This window comes from Alexandromys fortis, unplaced genomic scaffold (assembly GCF_014885135.2).
Source record: "Alexandromys fortis isolate MF-2015 unplaced genomic scaffold, M_Fortis_MF-2015_v1.1 scaffold_20, whole genome shotgun sequence".
In the NCBI taxonomy this organism is placed as follows: Eukaryota; Metazoa; Chordata; class Mammalia; order Rodentia; family Cricetidae; genus Alexandromys; species Alexandromys fortis.
In genome coordinates, this window is record NW_026067903.1 from 16130300 (window position 1) to 16151646 (window position 21347).

At 43.2% G+C, this 21347-nt stretch overlaps 1 protein-coding gene across 2 annotated transcripts; it reads left to right on the forward strand.

The window, feature by feature from the left end:
- The first annotated feature begins 4606 nt into the window (after positions 1–4606).
- On the forward strand, positions 4607–17757 carry Ogfrl1 (opioid growth factor receptor like 1). 2 transcript variants are annotated; one of them, XM_050134531.1, is made up of 7 exons: positions 4607–5052; positions 9123–9209; positions 9365–9446; positions 12563–12641; positions 12745–12811; positions 12926–13071; positions 16868–17757. In XM_050134531.1, exons 1-7 carry the CDS (start codon positions 4810–4812, stop codon positions 17532–17534), a joined length of 1371 nt encoding a protein of 456 aa, XP_049990488.1. In that variant the 5' UTR covers positions 4607–4809; the 3' UTR covers positions 17535–17757. The 2 variants fall into 2 exon arrangements, with proteins under 2 accessions (XP_049990488.1, XP_049990489.1); XM_050134532.1 differs by having other exon boundaries at positions 9368–9446.
- Positions 17758–21347: the final 3590 nt, after the last annotated feature.

Sequence of the window (21347 nt, forward strand, 5' to 3'; positions counted from 1 at the left end):
TTGCTAATGAGAGAATGTTAGGAAATGGTTAATGGGTAGAAAATACACCAGCCATGAAAGCCTATGAAGATAAGAAATAACAGGCAGGATAAAAATAGCCTTCCCAAGTGCGGTATCCAGCGAGGGAGCAGATATTTGTGGGTGGCACCGTGGTGGTGATGGTGATGCTGCCCATGAAGGAGAGGTAGAACTGGGGGGTGGTAGCTAATGTAAAAGCGTGCCTCAATTTGTCCTTATAAACGAAAACATTCACAAATTCCTTCTTTGAAAAGAAGAGATGATTTCGTGAAATTTCTAGCAAGCCCTGGTCTAGTCAAAGACGCCAGAGGTGGTTGTGTAGGTCATGGCCCTTGTGAAGGTGTCTCCTGGGTCCTTGTGTGAGGCCTCCAATCCATTGGGATAAAGAGCATCTCCTTCTCAGGAGCACAGTGGCTCTGCAAGGGTTAGCAGAGATGTTTACTGTGGTGAGTTAAAGGACTAGCATAGCACACAGCTGTTTCTTCGAGATGCCTTTTTCTTCGCCACCTCTAGGATTTTCTGGGAGCTGTTGAAGGATTAACTCCTGAGGTTAGGCATCTGACCTCGGTGCTTATTTGGAAGATTCTCAAAGGACATAGGCACCAACAAGACCTCTTTTATCGATATTCTTAAAACACAGCTCTCTGTAAAATCAAATGCGAGTTATGGCAGCTGCACTTGGGAATCCATCCAAGGGCTTCGTTTCTGCTGTGTCCATTCCTCTTGAAGACGCTTCGGTGCTTCCCGGACAAAAGCAGAAATAACACTAGAGAATGGCACCAGGGCATGGGTGACTGCAGCGAGAATTCTAGATACAGGGAGGCAGAAGTCATGCCTCATTGCTGTACATTCTGACAGTCCTTTCTCCCCATTCAACATAAAATTTACATTAGGCTAAATCTGATATTCTTCAAGGACGTGTTAGATGAATAATGAATATCAGCATCAGCTGATAAATTAAGATGATTTCTGATACAGGGTTAAGTGCTGAAATTTGTTTTGTTTTGAGACAATTTCTCCCTATGTTGCTTGGGTTGGTTTTGAACTCCAGGCCTAAATTAAGGCCCCCACCTAAGTCTTCCGAGTCACTGTAGGGCGTGTGCTGGCTAGTTTTATGTCAACTAGACACAAGGCAAGGTTATCTGAGAAGAAGGAGTCTAATTCAGAAAATGCCTACATAAGCTAGGGCTACAGGCAAGACTAGAACAGTTTCTTAATTAGCAATTGATGGGTGAGGGCCCAGACCATTCTGGGTGGTGCTATCCCTGGGCTGGTGGTCCTGGGTTCTATGAGCAAGCAGGCTGAGCACGGCATCGGAAACAAGTCAGTAAGCAGGTCTTCTCCATGCGTCTTAGCTGTTGCCACCGGGTTCCTGCCCTGTAGGAGTTCCTGTCCTGACTTCTGTTGATGATGCAGAAATATAAACCAAATAAACCCTTCCTCCCCAGGTTGCTTTCGGTCATGGTGTTTCATCACAGCCATAGTAACTGTGCCTAAGATGGGGCTAGATTACCATATCCAGGAAAATGATGAAGTTTTGAAAGTATGCTTAACTGTTAATTCAAAAATGTTATATACTCTCAGAGGTAGGAAAAAGTTTTTAATTAGTTATTCATCAAGTTATTCCTTTTTCTACAGGACCTAAGAGACATTCAGAATTAACTATTATGAACATATTTTGGATACAATGTAGGCAAATTATTGCTTTAAACTTACTTGAAGTGTTTTACTTACTTTAAGTTTACATTGTGTTTTTATGATATTTAGTATAAAACAACACTCATTAATAAACAGATTTCACAACTTGGCAAGTGATATATAACCCTATAAAGCTGGTAAAAATGCCAAAAAGTATAGGAAAATATAAGAACTTAACTGGAGCAGTTACTTATGTTTATATATATGTAAATATATATAGGCTTGTATACATACTGTATACACAGAGCATTTCAAGAATTTAGTGACCTAAAAACAATAGTCATTTTATTAAATTTCATGACTCAGAAATTCGATCAGCGCTCCATTGTGTGCTTATTTTGTTCCGAGTAGGATCAATGAATCCTACTGAATGAGGTCTGTCTAGTGAATGGATTCAGCATGAAGCAATTCGCATTTAACAAGAGATACTGAGAGGCAGGGATTAGTTGGCAGCCCTAGCCAGAGTCCTGTTCCAATGGCCTTTCCAGCAAGGCAGTAACAAGGGAATTGAGTTTACATGTTAGCCCCAAGCTATCAGAGGAATACCCCAAAATAATATGCTGGGAATGCAAACTTCCTTGTGGCTCAACTTTGAAAATCTGAAAATGTCTCTATTTTTCAAGGTTAGAAGCAGTTCAAGAGTGAGGATTGAAACAGTCTTTTTCTTTAAAAAAAAACCTTGAAATTAAAATATGGTCCCATCATTTTTACCCTTCCCTTTCCTCCCTCCAGCCCTTCCCACGCACCTTACTTTTTTGTTCTTTCTCAAACCATAGACTACTTTGTGTATGTGTGTGTGTGTGTGTGTTTTAATTGTTGATACATATAGTGGAAGAGGAAAGGAAAAGTTTGTAAGAGCCAGAGGAACAGGAGTGTGCTGTGAGATTCCCTTTTCAGAAGTGCCTAAATAAAACCTGAACATGGATGACACCAACAGACGTGTGAGCACACAAGGGGGGAGATTCCCGTGGGGCCTTAACCCAAAAAAAAAAAAAAAAAAAACAAAAAAAAAAAACAAAAAACCCTTCACACAACCAAGGCATCTGGGAGGAAGGGAAACGATCTCAGTTGTAGAAAAGCAAAGACAATGCACCTGACTTGATTCTGCCCACAACTAGGCCAACTGGTGGAGCACCTGGGTACGTTATCCCTAGACTTCCAGCAACATCCACTCTGGACCAGCTAAATGTTCACTTTTGCAGTATGTTCTTGTCTGGTACCAACAGAAGACGAATGGAATCCCTGGATTTTTAACAGTGTTGGATTGATTTGTTTTGCAGCTGCTCCATAATTTTTTTTCACCAAGTCATTGTCATCATAAAAGACAATTAGTGGTTCTCCACGATGATGTTTATTTGAGAAGAGCAGAGCACTGAGGAGAGGGTAGGCACCTCAGAGTAAACTGTGGATAAATCCAAGACGGAATGAGGCAAGGATATGATTCTAAACTCAAAACGAGATGAATTTACATAATCTTCTTGAATATCAAGATTTTAGGTTTTGGAGGTGGGAGGAAGGAGTTAAGATGAGTTCAGTTGTGTAGTAGGTAGGATTGCTAAGAAAATGTTCTGAAGAAGCTTTTGTGTGGTCTGCAACGATCTCAATGCTAAGGATAATTTTTTTTTTCTCCACTGGGAGAGGCGTGCAAACTCTGATGATCTTTTAGAACAAACAAATCTTATGAGCCAAGAAACTGCTTACCTCAGACAGGCATGAACACCACGTCCCCGAATAATACTGTCTGGCTCTAACTTTGTCTGACAAGAAGGATTTCATCTTAATATCATCAGTTTTTTATGATATCCTGACCAGAAAGCTCTTTTTGTGTGTATCATGGATCCATTATTAGTTTTAGAGCCTCTGCTAGTCATGAAGTCATTAAAGCTCAAACCAGATGCCACTTTAGAGAGAAAAACCTGGCGTCATTTCAAAGATGAGGGAACTGGGGACTCAAGAAGCAATGTGATCTATCCAAAGTCAGGAACTAGTGACAGACACCCACCCCACTGCAATGATTGAAAAGAAGCAACCTTGATTTATCTGTGGGGAGGGCACCCTGTTTGCCTGAGTAGTCCCCTAAGCAACACCCACCTACCTTCAATTGTACTTTTTTAATTACTAGTTTTGAGTACAATTGACTCATTTAACAAACAAACAAACAAACAAAACTAACCTTTTTTTTTGTGCCTATTCAATAATGTTTTCTGAGCACCAAGCTGCCTGCATGAGCCCAGGCAATGCTCCCCAACAGACGTCCCATCCAGACTAGGAGGGAAGAGGGCCCCAGCTTCGTGAGATTTGTTTCACACTCTTTGGTTGTCCCCTTAGAACTATGAGTCTTAACTCCACTTAGAACCAGGCCCTCTGCAGTACAGGTTTTGAGAGTCTGAGATTTTTCTGCAGAGAGCTCACATGTGGAGTGGGTCCTGTTAAAACTACTCAGAGATGAACCATGCTGCTCGAGTTCTTACTGCTCCTTTGTTTCAAGAGAAGTTTGCTCTTTGGCTGGGGTGACAGATAGCTCTGACTTTTATTCAGACCGCAGGGACTCTCGGTGGCCCTAAGTACTGCTCCTGAAGCTCGGATTTCCTGTTTAGAGGGTGCACTGTCACCATTAGCTTTTGTCTTCGGCTGCGGCTAATCTGTCTTCCTCTTAGACCAGCCCGTGGGGGCGGGGGTATGGGCAGGACCCGACTGCTGATGGAGACACCTCCTCCACTCTCTGACCTGGGCGGGATCAGTCTCCCTGCTTAGCTGGGAGGAGCCCCAAGGGGGCGGCACCCGGGCCAGACAGGGCGGGGCAGCTGACCCCTGTCACTCCAGGGGACCGGGGAAGGGGTGGGGGCGCGTCCCGGAGGAGCTGGTGGACCGCGCTCGGGAGTGGGTCGGCTCCTCGGGGGCGGGGCGGCGGCGGGATGGGCGGGCAGGGACGCGTGCGGCGGCGGCCCCGGGGCTCCCGGCTCCTCCCCGCCTGTGCACTGGAGCGCCGGCGGCCGCGCTGAACTGTGCACCGCGGGCCGTGCGAGCTGCCGCCTGCACCCCGAGCGGAACGCGGCCATGCCCGGGCCCTAGCGCGCTGCCGCAGCCTCTTCAATGGGCAACCTGCTCGGCGGGGTCAGCTTCCGCGAGCCCACCACCGTGGAGGACTGCGACTCTACCTGGCAGACCGATTCGGAGCCCGAACCCGAGCCCGAGCAGCCGGCGCCGGCAGGCGGTGGCGAAGGCCAGGAGCACGGCGAACCGGAGCAGCCCCAGCAGCCTCCCGAGAGAGCCGGAGGGCGGCCCCGCGCCAGCCCCGTGCCCGAGGACAACGCCGAGGCGGGGGGCGCCGAGCAGGTACGCGACCCCCGGACAAGGACCCGGGGTGGTCCCGGCAGGGCTGAGCGCCCGGGCACCGGCGAGGGGGACAGCGAGCGGCCCCATGGGGGTGCAGGGAGGGATGCTAGGCGTACATGGCCCGGGCATCCGACCTGGGGAGCCTGCGGTGGCCAGGATTGCCTGGGTGACTCGCTGCTGACCTGGGGCCTTGCTGTGATTACCATGGGAAAGTCCCCCAAGGCAAACCCCGACTCCTCTAGGTGTTATCTTTGCCTCTGCAGCGCAGCTGGGTGATGCGAAGGTGGGGTGGGAGGAACCAGCCTAAAAATAGAGGATTGTGAGGACCCGACCGGTGCGTGTTACTGTTTGTTTGTTTTTTAAATATTCAGAACAAGAAGGAACTGCAATTGCCCAGCGACCCGCAGTCTCCCCCTCAGCGGGGGTCCGCGGCCATTAAAAGTATTGCAGAAAGGTTCCCGTGCAAACTTAATATGCCTGGGTTCGTTTCCCCAAGAGATACCTTTCAATGGCTTCAAGACATTCCTTAAACATTTTGTTTCACGCAGAAGACTTGTTGATCCAACCAAGCTTAAATCACTTGACCAATACCGTTATGGAGGTTGGTGGGGGAGGGGGAAAAGGGGAGAGAGTCCCTTTACTATCCGGGCCTCAGAAACTTTTAAATGAAGGGACTGTATTTTTTTTTTATAAAGAAGTCTGCAGTGTGTTGAAGGTTAACGTCCCCCTATTACCACTTAAGAGAAAATGGAGCCCCAAGTCCAAAGTGACTTTAGGGGAAGTCTCGTCTTCTTGGGAGGACGGCAGAGCCTTCCTATAGGAGCTAGTTGAGCGTGTTATTGAAATGGAATGCAGTTTTGGGTGTGTGCATGCCATTTTAATTACCATTTTAGAGAAATGTGAGCCTTCTAAGGAGAATCCTGCATAAAACATAAAGGGAAAAAAAGATGCAGACCTAAGTATGTCTGTAACCAAAGTGAGCGCTTTGGCCCTGATGGATGGGATGGGGCCATCCTTCCCTCATGCTCTGGTTTGCATCTAGCATTGTATGCTGAACCCTGAAACAGTATTATTTGTCATATTCCAGTGTTTTATCTTTCCATTTGTCTCCCCAAGTAAGTAGCTATTGACAGATGTTTGGAATAAAAAAGGGTAATAATCTAATTAATAAGGTCAATCTGTGTTAAAATAGCAGGATAACATTTCAGCCAATGTTATCCCCCCCCCCCAACCTGAGTGACTAAGTAGACCACCCATTAATGGCAACTTTTTCCTCTGTAAGTACCACCCAGCTTCTTAAATAATCTCCTGGTTTCTGTTTGGCCCTTCACCCTGTTTGTTCCTTGCTTGGAACAGCCAGCTCCCCCTTTAAAGTAGATTGCAGTCTGGTTTCTCATCACCGTCTTTGCTGATGTCCACCTCTCTATAAACAAGAGACAAAGCATGGTACCAGTAACTGAGAAGACGAAGCCTGGGGCAGAAGATGCTTTAGAGGTTAAGTCGAGTCTTAAGTTTGCCGTCCTATTAAGCATCTGAGAGGGACTGAAGAGTAGTTAATGCTCTCTATAAATAGTTGGTCTAGTATTGGAGCTATAGGCAGGCATTTAGAAGTAAATTAAAAATCAGTGCAAGATAAGAGGTCACCAAGGAGCCATGAGGGATGAGGACAAACCTTCTCACTCTAGACCAGTGGTTCCCAACCTCCCTAATGCTGTGACCCTTTAATACAGTTCCTCCTGTTTTGGTGACCCCCAACCATAAAATTATTTCATTGCTACTTCTTAGCTATAATTTTGCTGCTGTTTGGAATGGTAATGTAAATATCAGGATATATGATCTGTAACCCCTATGAAAGGGTTGTGACCTACTGGTTAAGGCCTGCTGATCTAGACAGAGGGTGTGATTAAGAGGAGGAACCAAAAAATGAGGGGACAGTGACCCGGGAAACAAGACAGGAGGAGAGTGTGGTATTCTGACAGCCAATGCTAACATTGCTTCAGGGTGGAAGGCCTTAAGGGGTTCAGTATAGCTGGGAAGTCACCTGGGATGGCCATTGAGATGTGATTTTTACCAGACAGAGATTTATTTGGAAAGTTCCTAATTGTCCCATTTTTAATGCCATGCTGTGGGCAGAGCCTTATTTAGGTTACGGGGTGAGCTCTAGAATATGATTCTAGATAGAGAAAATGCCCAATTCTTGGGTGATGATTTACATCACAAGGGAGCGTAGGCATGGTCTGTATTTGAGGCAGACTTGGGTCAAGCGAGAGATTATGCCTAAGTTTGGAGAGACTGAAGCATGCTTGCTGGATTTGGGGAATGGCTTGGAAGAGGGAAATTTTGATGGCCCAAGGGGAAGGGAGTGGTATGTTAAGGTGCAGAATCCTCTCTGAGGAAGTGAAAGAGGCCAGGATAGAGAACTGAACCCGGCAGATGCTGGCAGGGTGAAGGATGCAGGCGTTGGCACTTGGCACTCTGTCTTGGGGACCAGGCAGGCCATGAGCCATAATCTTCATTACACAGATGATAAAACTAAGATTCAGCTAAGTGATTTTCTTAAATGCCTCACAGATATAAAGTAGCAGAACCAAGACTTACCTAGTCTCTTGGCTCGTTGATCTTTGTAACAGGATTTTCAAATATTCATCACTTCCGTCACTTTTAGCAGGGAGGACACTGGCTCAGACCTAATTAGACAGGCGTGGAAGCAGCTAGTTCTTGCACTGTTGCCGGGATCCGAGCCTTGTTTTTAGTTCCTCTAAGCTCCAGCAACCTTGTTTCTAAGGTGCAAGCAGTAATGAGGGTCAGTGAGCTATGTTGTAAGACCCAAGTGAAGTAATAAGGGACGCGGAAGTGTTCTGGAAATGGAAAAGTGCTCTTGGCCAATGCAGGTGATGATTCATGTGGTTGTAGCTCGGGCTAAATAGATTCTGAAACTTGCTAGGCGGAGCTATTTTGAAAAGTGTGGCAAGAACCAGAATGGAAGCCTTTCCTTGCTTATGTAACATGACAGTGTAGCCGCTGTTAGACGTCGGAGGATTCGGTGCTAAAGTAGCTCTGCGCCCGTAGTAAGAGTGAGAATCACACCACCTCAGAAACGTGTGAAGATTGCTTAGAAGGATGCCAGTCTGTCTGCACTGAGAAAGGGCGGGAGATGATGAGAGAGAAGGGACTGGGACAGCTTTCTTAATGAATATTCATATTCTAGCACCGCAGACTTCCCCGTGTCCCATCTCATTGTCCTGCGTGTCACCGGGCAAAAGCATTTTGTCCTACATGATATGGTCTCGATAGCTAAAGGATGCCGGGACCTGCGTCTTACCCATCGACAGTGACCTCACAGGGGTGGCCCTCTGTTTAGTAGCGTGAGTGAATTGCCACACAGAAAGGACCTCAGTCAACGTTCATCCCTCCCGAGAATGAGCTCCGTCCTGCTTTGCGCATTTATCTCCAATTTGCTGATTTAGATCCCGTTGATCATTGAATGGGCAGATGATTATTCATGCCTTGTGTTTGTTATGGTGCTTTGAAGGAGTTTAGAAAGCTAATTCAGTTTAAAACCCCCTTCCCGCTCATAAATATTCCTTGACTTTCAAGTGCAGCTCCGAGATGCAGATTTAATGAGAATCTTCTGTGTAGAATTGAGTTGCCAACTTAACCCTTTCCAAGTGGTGTATGAAGTAAGTTTGGTCATCGGCTCCTGAAACATGTTTGCAATTCATTCTGAGTGCGGTTCTGGATCGATACCGATTCTTAGCATTTACCCCCAAAGGCGTTGAAGAGTTTGCTATTTAGTGAATCGAAAGTTTTGTATTTAGTGATAGAGCTCAGGACAGGAATTTGTGCCACAAACAAGGAGGTCATGCCAGCCAGCACTACTTATGGGCGTCAGTATAGAGACGTCATCGTTTCCTTCATCTGGACGGGTTGTCAGCGTTCAGGGCTCTTTACGGATGTTGAGTATTTTGGAGTTTGGTCTGGAATTTTCTCAGTCCCACTCTCCATGTCAGTGAGGGTCTCAGTATCATGCTCTGTGTAAGTGTGTGACGGAGTTTCACTCTGTATCTTAGGGTGGTGATCCCACGGAAGCAGCTGCTAAACCAAAGAGGAGCTTCTATGCTGCGAGGGATTTGTACAAATACCGACATCAGTACCCAGTAAGACAACAGAATGCATTTCCCCCTTAAATGTAAACGCTTGTCTTTCCGTTTTTCTGGTTTTTACTCTGCTGGTAAGAAAACGGAACGGAACGGTCCTTGTGCCTTTTTTGTGTGTTCCCATATACTGGAGATTAATTTATCTTTTCCTTTAGCAGAACTTCAAAGATATTCGGTATCAAAATGACTTGAGCAACCTTCGCTTTTATAAGAATAAAATTCCATTTAAGCCAGATGGTAAGTAAGCCACGTTGGTAAAAAAGCAAATTTTAAATCCTAACGGATATTTGGGTGTTCTTTCCTTCCCTCCACTTTGTGTATGTTTGCTGCATGTGTTAGCTGGGTTAGCTTTGTTTCGCCTTGTTATCTATGCAGGCTGATGTGTCCCTAGAGCCCAGGTTTTAGAGTTGTGGTCATCCACTTAGTGAACTGTGGAGAAAAAGATACTGGTTAACTGTACCTTGTTATCTGTCATGGCTGTTCCTGAAGAGGTAGTAGGGGCAGTTGTTTTGTTTGTTTGCTTTAGTTTAATTTTTTTGGCGGGGGGGGGGGGTAGACTGTGGAAGGAGACTGCTCTTTCATTTCCCAGCCACCCAGACCCGAATAATCACACAGAAACTATATTAATTATAACACCGTTTGGCCTATTAGCTCAGGCTTCTTATTTACCAACTCTTACATCTTAAATAAACCCAATTCTATTAATCTGTATATCACTACGAGGCTGTGGCTTACCAGGTAAGGTTCTGTTCTGGCGTCTTTCTTCTTTGGCAGCTATATGGCGTCTTCTTGACTCTGCTTACTCTCTCTCTATATATCTCTGTTCAGATTTCCTGCCAGGCTTTACTCTGCTAAGCCATTGGCCAAAACAGCTTTATTCTTTACAAATAAAAGCATCACATATACAGAAGGACATCCCACATCAGTAGGCTCATGTGTGTGTGTGTGTGTGTGTGTGTGTGTGTGAGAGAGAGAGAGAGAGAGAGAGAGAGAGAGAGAGAACAGAAAAGAGGAGAGAGTTGAGGATCCATAGACTTTCGAATGATTAGATTTTGAAGGGGGTTGAATTCAGCTTTTCATCTCGAATATGCAGTAACTGGGACGTGAAGCCTAAATGACTGACTTCCTGGGTCGCTGAATTGATCTTAGAGAGAGACTAAGTTCCACTGTTCTTTCTGCTATGCCATACCTAAAAATTATTTAGAACATTTGTAAAGATATTGTTTGTGTCTAGAATTACCTTTGCCACTTTTCAGAATCAAGGGCTGGGTCACTACAGCAACCCCTGTTTGAACCCTGCCAAATAAATGTGCCTCCCTCACACCCATGAAACCTCCTTCCGAGCATAGGAGCTTTTCCAAACCCAAAGCGAAAATTCACAGTTGCTATGGTAATTTGATTACAAACTTGAAAGCAAAAAAACCTGAGGCAGCACACTGTGCCTCTCAATGGGTGTCTGAATTGTGTATAGGCAAAGCAGGAGCCAGAGTCTCCTTGGAGGATCAGTGTGAGGTGACCAGATTGCCCTGATTCCTGTCATTTGCTCTCAGTAAGAGTGACATTCACAACAGTATGAGTCAGCTAGCCGGGGTCCTAGATCAGCGGTTCTCAACCTATACATCATCATGACCGCTTTGGTGGTCGAACGGCCCTTTCACAGGGCTTGCCTAAGACCATCGGGAAACAGATATTTACATTATGATTCATAGCAGTAACAACATTACAGTTATGAAGTAGCAATGAAAATATTTTTATGCTTGGTGGGGGGGGGGTGTCACCACAACATGAGGCACTGTATTAAAGAGTTGCAGAATTAGGAAGGTTGAGAACCACTGTCCTAGTCTGTAAACTGGGCTGGCTAGTTTTATGTTAACTAATACAGGCTGGAGTCGTTTACGAAGAGGGAACCTGGATTGAGAAAATACCCACATCTATTGCTCTGTGGGAAAGCCTAGGGCAGTTTCTGCATTGATGTCTAAGATGGGAGGGCCTACCTCACGAGCAGCTGTGCCATCCCTGGTCTGGTGGTCCAGGATGGTATGAGGTAGCAGGCATGCGAGCCATGGGAAATCAACCAGGAAACAGCATTCCTCCATGGCCTCTGCTTCAGTTACTGCCTCGAGTTCCTAGCCGAGCTTCCCTTCAGTTCCAGGCTATGACGTCGAAGTGGGAGGGAAATAGCCCTTCCCTCCCTACGTCATTTCTGGCCTTAGGAACCCTAAGACATGAACCTTTCAGAGTCTTGGGATATCCGGTGATTAAGCCGGAAAGGGAGCTCAAAGACTGGGTGTGGTGTTTGGGAGAGGGAGTCCAGATCTGATGCCCTGAGGCGTGTCGCCAAAATGGCCAAATCCAATTAACTTAAACATTTTGGTGTCCCAGAAGTCTGGAGGCAAAGCTGTGGACATAGGTGCAGTTTTATTTACTATTGATTAAGAAAAAAAAAAACGCAGGAGAAAAATGACTTCAACGTGTTAAACCTACAGGATGAACCTGTGAACCTACAGTTAAACCTACAGTGTGGTGTGATTCAGTACAACTTTCCCCATTTCTGGTAGGGGCCTTGGCAACAAGCTGCTGATCTTTGAGGAAACAAGAATGAGATGAGCTGTGGGTTTTGTTTGTTGTTTGTTTCTGTAAGATTAGCTAACTGGCCAGTGATAAGGACCTTGACAGACCTGAGGATAAAAAGGCTTTTATTAAGTTCTTATAGGAGAACATGGGGCCATAATAAAAGGACTTACTTTCTACAGGCACAAAGACCAGTGTTCTCTCCTAGGCTACTTTGTTCCTAGTGTATAAATGAAAAGATTGTTATCATCATCATCATCAATAATAATAATTTGTTAGTATGTGACTTTGAACAGATATATCACTTCACAGCATTGTTTTCATTAGTAATTTTTTGTTGTTATTAATCATATGGAGATGGTCATGCTGTTTGGAATAGTTTTTCTGCACAGAGACAGATAGCAAATGTGTTAGACTTTGATAGTCCATCGTAACACTCAGGTCTGTGTTACAGTAAAAAGCACCTGTGGACAGTATATAAATGGTGTGCTTGGCTATGTTCCAATAAAACTTTACTAACAAGATGATCATTAGACCATCATTTGCCATCCTCTGCTCTAGAGTGCATTGCCCAGTACAGAGTTTTGTAATTCAAGTTATTGCTGTGTGTTTTTAAATTAGGCTTATTGCATTACCGAGTATTTGCTCCTCTTTCAGGAGCGGTCTTGTATGTTGCTGGTTTTAAACTAATGGTTTATTATAAAACTCAGGTGACTTGTATGTTAAAATGCCATCACCGTGTTTTCAGTAAGTGGTTCATTTTCTAAACATTTGCTGTTTAGGGGTTTACATTGAAGAGGTCCTGAGTAAGTGGAAGGGAGATTATGAGAAGCTGGAGCACAACCACACCTACATTCAATGGTCAGTTAAATGCTCTCTACCTTGAACCGGGCGGGCCCTTGGTAATCGTGTGTTCTCAAGACAGTGTTCATTGAAAATTTTTATTTTATTTTTAACCAACTAGGCTTTTTCCCCTGAGAGAACAAGGCTTGAACTTTTATGCTAAAGAATTAACTACATATGAAATTGAGGTAATGCAGACTCAATTCATCTTGCATGAGGTAGCCAATTAATATCCTTTCTTTGTTGTCCTGATAGCTACTGAGTCATGTCAAGTGACTTTTTTTTATTTCTTCTTATAATAGGAATTCAAAAAAACAAAGGAAGCAATCAGAAGATTCTTCTTGGCTTATAAAATGATGCTAGAATTTTTTGGGATAAAGCTGATTGATAAAACTGGAAATGTTGCTCGGGCTGCAAATTGGCAAGAAAGATTTCAGCATCTGAATGAGTAAGTGAAGCCCCAATGGTAAGCCAGTGGCCTTCTCCCGTGGCCCCATTCTCTGGAAAGTAGGAAGAGCTAGCCATTGGGCAAAGAACTAGCTAGACACTGGGCATAGGAACAGGTAGCCATTGGGCATAGGACTGGCTAGCTGATGGGCATAGAACTTGTTAGACACTGGGCACAGGAACAGCTAGCTGTTGGGCATAGTGAGAGCTAGACATTGGGTATAAGACTCCTAGATATTGGGCATAGGACTAGCTAGCTGATGGGCGTAGGACTAGCTAGACACTGGGTGTAGGAACACTATTGGGCACAGGGATAGCTAGACATTGGGCATAGGACTGACTGGCTAGCTGATGGGCATAGAAATAGGAATCAGAATCTAGTCAGATATGCATTTATTTCTTCTTGTACATTCTGAAGCAAAGCACAGAAACTCCAAAGGACAAATCTGCATAGCACGTTGGCTATTCTGCTCAAGAGCCCTTTCTTCCTGCATCCTCTGCCTGCATCCATTCGTGGCTTTTCTCTCTCTCTATGCCACGTTTCATGGAGTTTATAGTTATTGTTTGCTTGCAGTTTTTCATATCTTCTCTCCTAGGCCATAGGCTGCTTTCGATGCAAACAGTTTCTAATATCTTCATGCATGCAAATATCTTATATTAAATTCGTGACTGAGGTCTATGATGTATAAATAAAAATGGTTTCATTCAATGTGGCCATACTTCCGACTAGAGGAATAGAGGAAGAGTTATTTGCATGAGTTAGGTAAAAGACAAGTATCTATTTGTGGTTAATTCCAAAATCTACAAAGGAAAATTGAACGGCTTTCTTGGATGGGTTTAGCTGGACTCTTTTGCTTGAATATGTATAATGATAATTAATACTTAGAACCAAAGTTTAGTTTTAAAAATATTTTCTTCATATGCACACTGTTTTTTTTTTCCCCCATTTTTAATTATAGCGTGACTTAGGAGTACTGGACTCTAAACCGACAATTTTAAGAAACTTTTTTTTAGCACCTTGTAATTAGCTGAACTGGGCAAGTATTAAGGAAAAAAAACTAACGTAAGTGATTTCTCTTTGGCAAAAACAATCAGAGTTTTGGCATTGGCTCTTTAAAATGTTCGCATCTTCCTAGAATTTCCCCTTGCTTTGGTAGAGGGGTGGAAATACTAAGGTTGGGTGTCTTTTTCCCGCGTCTTAAGTAACACTATTCAAATCGGCTCTGCTCAAGCCTTGAAAACGTGGGCATAAAGCTTTACGCTTACGCTCCTCACTGGAGACCCGCTAACTTAGAACTTGGGATAAGTTTGATAAGTAAGCTATTGAAAGACAAGCACGTCTGCATCTGCCTGTGTCCCGCGTCCCACAGAAGGTCAGATCTGGATGGTTTCTAAGCAGCTTTGTCACGCTGTTGAAGAAGGCTGTGTGCAAGGCGGCCTGTGGCAGAGAGCGAGCACACCGCACTTCTGTGTGCAAACCGCTATCACTTTTTCGCTTCTTGGAATGACAGTCGTGTTTGGCACATCGCGGCTGAAATTGTAAATCCTGGACAGAATGTGATCAAAGGCTTGAGTCCTCCCCAGGGTATCGTTGTCAGGGCTTTTCATTTATAGCCAAAACCAGAGCCCTTTCTGAAGGCTTTACTTAATTAGGTTGTCTCTTAGCCTTGGCTGGAAGAACCGCCTGAATTTACAGCCCTTCCGCACGGCCCCACCTCGCTCCCTCTCCTCCTGTCATCCAGTGTCTGTTTTCCCAGCTCTAGATGAACTCTCTGAGGAAAACATTTTTTTTAATTTGAACAAAGTATTTTACATGTATATGTGTGTGCCTGCTTGTCTCTGTGTGTGCCACATATCTGCAGGTGCATGCAGAAGTCAGAAGATCCGGTCCAGTGGAACTGGTATTCCTAGGCAGCGAACTGCCTACAGCAGGAGCTGGGAATCAAATATGAATTCTCTGCAGGACTGTCTTGGAGACAAGGTCTCTGACTGCAGATCTGCCATCTTCCCAGCACTGCCTTCCAAATCCCGGCATTATAGACGCATGCCACTACAGCTTCCTAATTGCCGGAAGTTTTTATTTGTTATAATTGGGCAAATGATGTGGAATGATAGAAGCGTATCTCCTCTGTCTTCATTTTCATTTGGATTCTTCTGTGACTTATTCTTAAATGTCATTGCTTCTATGTGATTGAAGCAGGGCGGCATCTTGAACGCTTTAGAATAGGCCGGGACTCGGTTGTATTTATAGCTCAGCAGAGGAAAACTGTTTAATCAGAGCAACATGAAGTAGTGTCGAGCGAACAAGTGACCGACCGTGGTAAAATATGCTGGTGAAATACGTCCAGGCACAAGTGCACAGCTGTGCAGATCAACCTCAAGAAGCTGTCCAGGTCCTGTTTGCAGCGAGCTGTACTGACTCTCAGCTTAGGTTTCATTTCCCTTCTGTGTTCCCCCTTTTCCTGTCTAGGCTTTTGGCAAAATCAGCCCTGCCCTTTTGTCTCTCGAGCAGCCCTTTCTTGGTGCCCTGGTGTGCGGGGACTGAACTCTTTCTGCCACTTCGCCTTTCCTTGTGGCATTTACATCAAATCATACTGAAGCACCCGATTATAGAGAATTTTATTCTAGAATCCTGATCTTTGTTTTTTTTTTACTTTCTTTTTCCCTTTCTGTTACATAAATACTTTAGCTTGCGAATGTCTAGATGCAGATGAACGTGCATGCAAACACTAAGTTTCCTGTTTGCCTTAGAGTGGTTGTGTTGCAAACCTGGTATCTGCTTCATCATGTTTCGAGGTTTGTCAATAAGTTATTTCAACTCAAGAGCTCTACATTGATGTGACCGCTAAATCAATCCTGTGGTTAGTGGTATGGTTTCTTAATATTACCCCAGTCCCATTGTCTCCAAACACAATTTAAACTGTAGATTTGAGGCTGGAGACATGGCTCAGCAGTTAAAAGTTGTTACTGCTCTCGCAGAGGACCAGGGTGTGGGTCCCAGCACCCACGTGGCACCTCGCTGCCTCTAACTCCAGTTCCTGTGAAGCTGGCACCCTCTTCTCATCTTCCTTGGTTCCTGCACACACACAATGCATATAGACTTACACAGGCACACACAGGCACATAAAGAAGCTTTAAGAAAATCCTGATGTTACGGATCTATAATACTAAGACATATGTCTAAGTGTCACCTTTCAGATTAAAAGACAATTAAAATTTAAAATAATACTTTGAGGACAAACATCCAAGAGGATGGAGATAATAAAATTTGTGTGGGCTTATCCATCCCAGTTATTGGTTAGCTCAAATAATTAAGATTTCTGTTTTATCTGTATTCTCTTATTGAAATATAAGACCATGGAGCTAGTACACTTCCATATCTCAAATAATTTGACATCTTTCTCCAATATTCCCAGATGATTTGGCAATTACTTCTAATTTAATAACTCAAACACTTTTGGAAGCTAGGGCATAAACATGTAGCAAGGGTTTTGTGCACATCTTTTCACACTTTCATCTTTTTCTGTACCATCCTTTCTTCTTATGACGATACCAGCTAACTTGATGCTTGGCGGTTTGTCGTAAGCTGCTCTCATAGATCCCTCGTCCCCATATGTCTTAATAAACAAGGAAACACCAGCGAGGATGCATTCAATCCCAGTAATTCTTTACATAGAGAGTCTTTTCAAGAGGAGAGTTGGCTTGTACATTTGAGTTTCACATAGGTTGCCTTGTGCCGAGACCTCAGAGTCAACTACATGCTATTCTCTCTCATGGTCTGCAATTCTCTCTTTCAGGTCCCAGCACAACTATTTAAGAATTACACGGATTCTGAAAAGCCTTGGTGAGCTTGGGTACGAGAGTTTTAAATCTCCTCTCGTAAAATTCATTCTCCACGAGGCTCTGGTGGAGAATACTCTCCCCAACATCAGGCAGAGTGCTCTGGAGTATTTCGTGTATACCATTAGAGACAGAAGAGAGAGGAGGAAGCTCCTGCGCTTTGCCCAGAAACACTACACACCGTCAGAGAATTTCATCTGGGGCCCGCCTAAGAAAGAACAGCCGGAGCGAGGCAAAGCCCAGAAGATGCCTGCTCTGCCCACTTCAGGTTCGAGTAGTCAAACATCTATGCACAAGAAATCCAAGGACTCCAAAAATTCCTCAGTAGCTGTTCAACTAAATAGCAAAACTGTGGAAGAGAAAAAGGAGGCCCCTAGAAAGGCTGTGGAGGAGACAGAGAAGCCGAGCCAGGAGCCCTGCAGTGAAGATAGCAAACCGCAAGACACAGAGCCAAACAGTGCTGCTGAAGAATCAAATCCTCTACCCGAGCAAACAGTTACTGAGACCACAGGGAAAGGGGAATGTCCAACTTCTTCTGAAAATGTCGAAGAGGGGGAAAACCAGAGCAAAGACTCGGAAAATCCTGAAAACACCAGTTGCCACGATGAGGTAGTGTCACAGTGAATGTCACAAACCCACAAACCAGTTCCCCTTAAGAGTGTAAAATACTCCCGTCAAATTTACCCTGAGGAACAGAGATGAGGTCACGTTTAAAATGTTAGCCATCTGTGAATTTTGCTGTAAACCGTTTGTTCTTCTTTTTTTTTTTTTTTTATTTTGGATCACAATGAAATTGGATATTTAATAAGTTTTTAAGACCAGATCCAATAAAAGAATATATTTAGGATGTGTTTTTCCAAATTCTGTATATAACAGTTACTTTAAAAATATTATCAAGTCATCTAGAACTAATCGAGTAGCATTTTGTATTCAGCCTGTTCTCTTGAGAGATTCATGTAGAAATCAGGACCCTCTCCAGATGCGGTCTTACTGGACTTTTAAATTCATTTTGAAACCGGAAGGATGAGTAGGTTTTCTCGAATGTATCCAGAAAGTCATCTGGATTCTTTGTTGCAGCTCCTTGGTGTTCTTAGCTTTGGGTTCTGCAGTGGCAGTCGGTCCCACTTGTCTGCAAGCCTGCCTCTGCTCCGTCTTCGTCAGCGTCCACAAGAGTTTTCCAGCACACGTTAGGACCCGTGTCCAGCTGGGGAGAGGGAAATTTTTAATAGTCTGATTTCAAGATTTTTTTTAATGTTTAGAATAATAAGAATATTTTCAGTATTAAGTGTTTAGAAAGGACGTGTGTGTGTGTGTGTGTATGTGTGTGTGTATGTAAATAAAGAACAAAAATAGACTGGTTTTTTTTTGTGCCTATTATATATAAAACTAGTGGTTGATTAGAACTACACTCACTGAGGAGTGTTTTAAAAAAAATCACACATGTTTTCTAAAGATGTGTCCTCACACTGTCGACGAGCAATTTTGCCCTTTGAGCCATTCGTGTATCAATGCCATGAGCACTGTGGAATTGCCTATGTCACTCGTCCACAGTGTTTGTGTGTGTGTGTGTGTGTGTGTGTGTGTGTGTGTAGCATTGTGGGATTGCCTGTGTCACTCGTCCACAGTGTTTGTGTGTGTGTGTGTGTGTGTAGCATTGTGGGATTGCCTGTGTCACTCGTCCACAGTGTTTGTGTGTGTGTGTGTGTGTGTGTAGCATTGTGGGATTGCCTGTGTCACTTGTCCACAGTGTATATGTGTGTGTAGCATTGTGGAATTGCCACTGTCACTTGTCCACAATGTCTGTGTGTGTGTAGCATTGTGAGGTTGCCAATGTCACTCATCCACAGTGTCTGTGTGTGTGTGTAGCATTGTGGGATTGCCAGTGTGACTCATCCACAGTGTCTGTGTGTGTGTGTGTGTAGCATTGTGGTGATGCTGATGTCACTCATCCACAGTGTCTATGTATGTGGGTAGCATTGTGGGATTGCCAGTGTCACTCGTCCACAGTGTCTGTGTGTGTGTGTGTGTGTGTTCATCTGTAGTTTGTCATTTTGGATCTGAGAACAGTTTGCAGTTCCATACACTCACTCACTTTTAGTAAGAACTAGTATATTACAACTCATTGGCTGACAGTCTTGTTTTGTACAGTTGTTGCTAATTATTGCAGATCCGAAGACAATCGGAAACACTGTGATGGGAACTCCAAAACATTCATACAAACACAAACAAAGCAATGAACAGAGAATATTTTTACTGTTTTTTATTTAGCAAGGAATTGACTTTATAAAATCTCTCTTCGGCTTTTAAGAAAAGTCCTATAGACTTTCCCTGCCTCTCTCCTACCCCAAGGAAGTTTTACCGTTTCCTCTTTCATACCACATCACATAATCATCTTGTTGGTTTTTTCCACCCACAGTTTTAGTGGTGATTCCTGCAAAATACTCCCACCAATCTTGTGCTTTTAGAAATACGATTTTATCGTTTTTAAGTTTACACAACACAGCTCAGTTGCTTATCCTGGATTTTGTGTGTGTGTGTGTGTGGAGAGAGAGAAAGAGAGTATGCTGCGAATGTGTGTGTGCATATGCACACACTTGCGTGCATGCGTCATGATGGCACCGGTGTTGTGTATCCATCCCAGTGAGTAAGATATGAAACACTTCAGCATTTAGTTACTGCAATTCTACAGCTTTAGTTTGTTGAGTTTACACAGGGTTCAGGGAGGAAAGAGGACTACTAAATTAGGCCAAATTGTAGGGCTATGATCGGTTTAATTCAAAATATCTTAATTTTGAACACACAATGAAGCATTCAGACCACTTTAAGTGTATTTAGTATAAAAACCATGGGATCAGGGGGACTAGAGAGATGGCTCTTCCAAGGTTCAGTTCTCAATACCTATACTAGGTGGTTGGTTCACAACTACCTCTAGTACTAAGGGAGCTGAGTCCTTGTTCTAGCTTCCAGGGGAACTTCATACATGCAGTGCCCATACATACCTATACACATACACATAAATGAGTTTTTTAAAAATAAATATGGGCCAGATACTAAAAATATTTTTTAAATACAAGATACCAGGAACTAAAATTAATACAATCTGAATCACATAGAAATTATGGTAAACCAGAACCCTTAAAAATGAAAACGTTTAACAATTTCAAGTTTAGACTATTATTTCTTATTAATGATCATGTTAGCTTGCGCTATTTAATTTGAGAACATTGAGTCTCAAGAGGAGAACTCCCTGGCTTCCATCTAAAATAGTGGCCTTTTCTCAACGATGGTTATTTAAACTGCATATTCATAAAGTGGCAATGTTTCCTACATTTAATCTGTAAATAACAAAGAGAATAACTCAGTGAAGAACAAGTTAAGGGAAGTCATTCCTTTTGCTGATAAAAATTGAACGTCTCAAATTTTTTTTATTAAAAGCACTTTGTACATTTAATAGTTTTTTTAACATAAGATGTATAGGTGATGTATTTCTCTGTGTGTTAGATATCAAACAGACCTCTGAATTTGACTTCTATGTTTTGTGTTTTTCAAACTACCATATGCTTACAGAAATTTACTAAAAAGCTGTTCCAGAAAATGCTATGTAGCATGGCCAAGTAGCTAGACACATTGCTGAGCTTCCACAGGTATTCTCATACGGGCTTTGTTGTACCATGGGCTGTAAGAACGCTAAGTGTGGCTACTGATAAAATTACATAGACGTCATATTGCTTGATTAGCCTTGTGCATTTCTGATATTTGCTTTCATATTTCAGAGGAGAAAATATATGTGAAGATATTTTGAGATACTGTAAAGCGACAAATAGTTATATATTTCTGTATGGTGGAGATGTTTCTGACATTAAAGGTTATTGTATCGTTCTGCATTTTTGAACTTATTCTCACAGGAAATTCTAAACAATCATGGTAGACCTAAAACAAATCTATGTGCTTCCTCTAAATTAAGTCTAGTTGTTGACTTCTAAAATTATAGTGTGTAGTTTTATTTTGTTTTAGGTTTTGAGACTATATTTTTTTTTCAATTTTAAAGGAGAGAAGGTGTATAACTCCAGAGTTACTAAGAAAGTTCTCAGGGTTTTTCTTTTCTCTCTCTCTCTCTCTCTCTCTCTCTCTCTCTCTCTCTCTCTCTCTCTCTCCCTCCCTCTCTCTCTTTCTCGGCATTACATATATAAATACATGAAGATGTAATATAAACTGTCACAGCCGTGATGCTTTATACCACGCCCTTCTCATTTGCACAGTTTACTGGAAATGAAGGTAGGATGGGGTAAGAAGAAACCATTTTGGTAAATAAACCTACATGCTAAATGGTTAAAAAACAAAACAAAATAAAGAATATTTGGTGGTTAATTGTTTTAAAATCAAAGTTTCCCATTTGTCATAACGTGATGGAGTTGAGCAAATTTACAAATTTAAAAC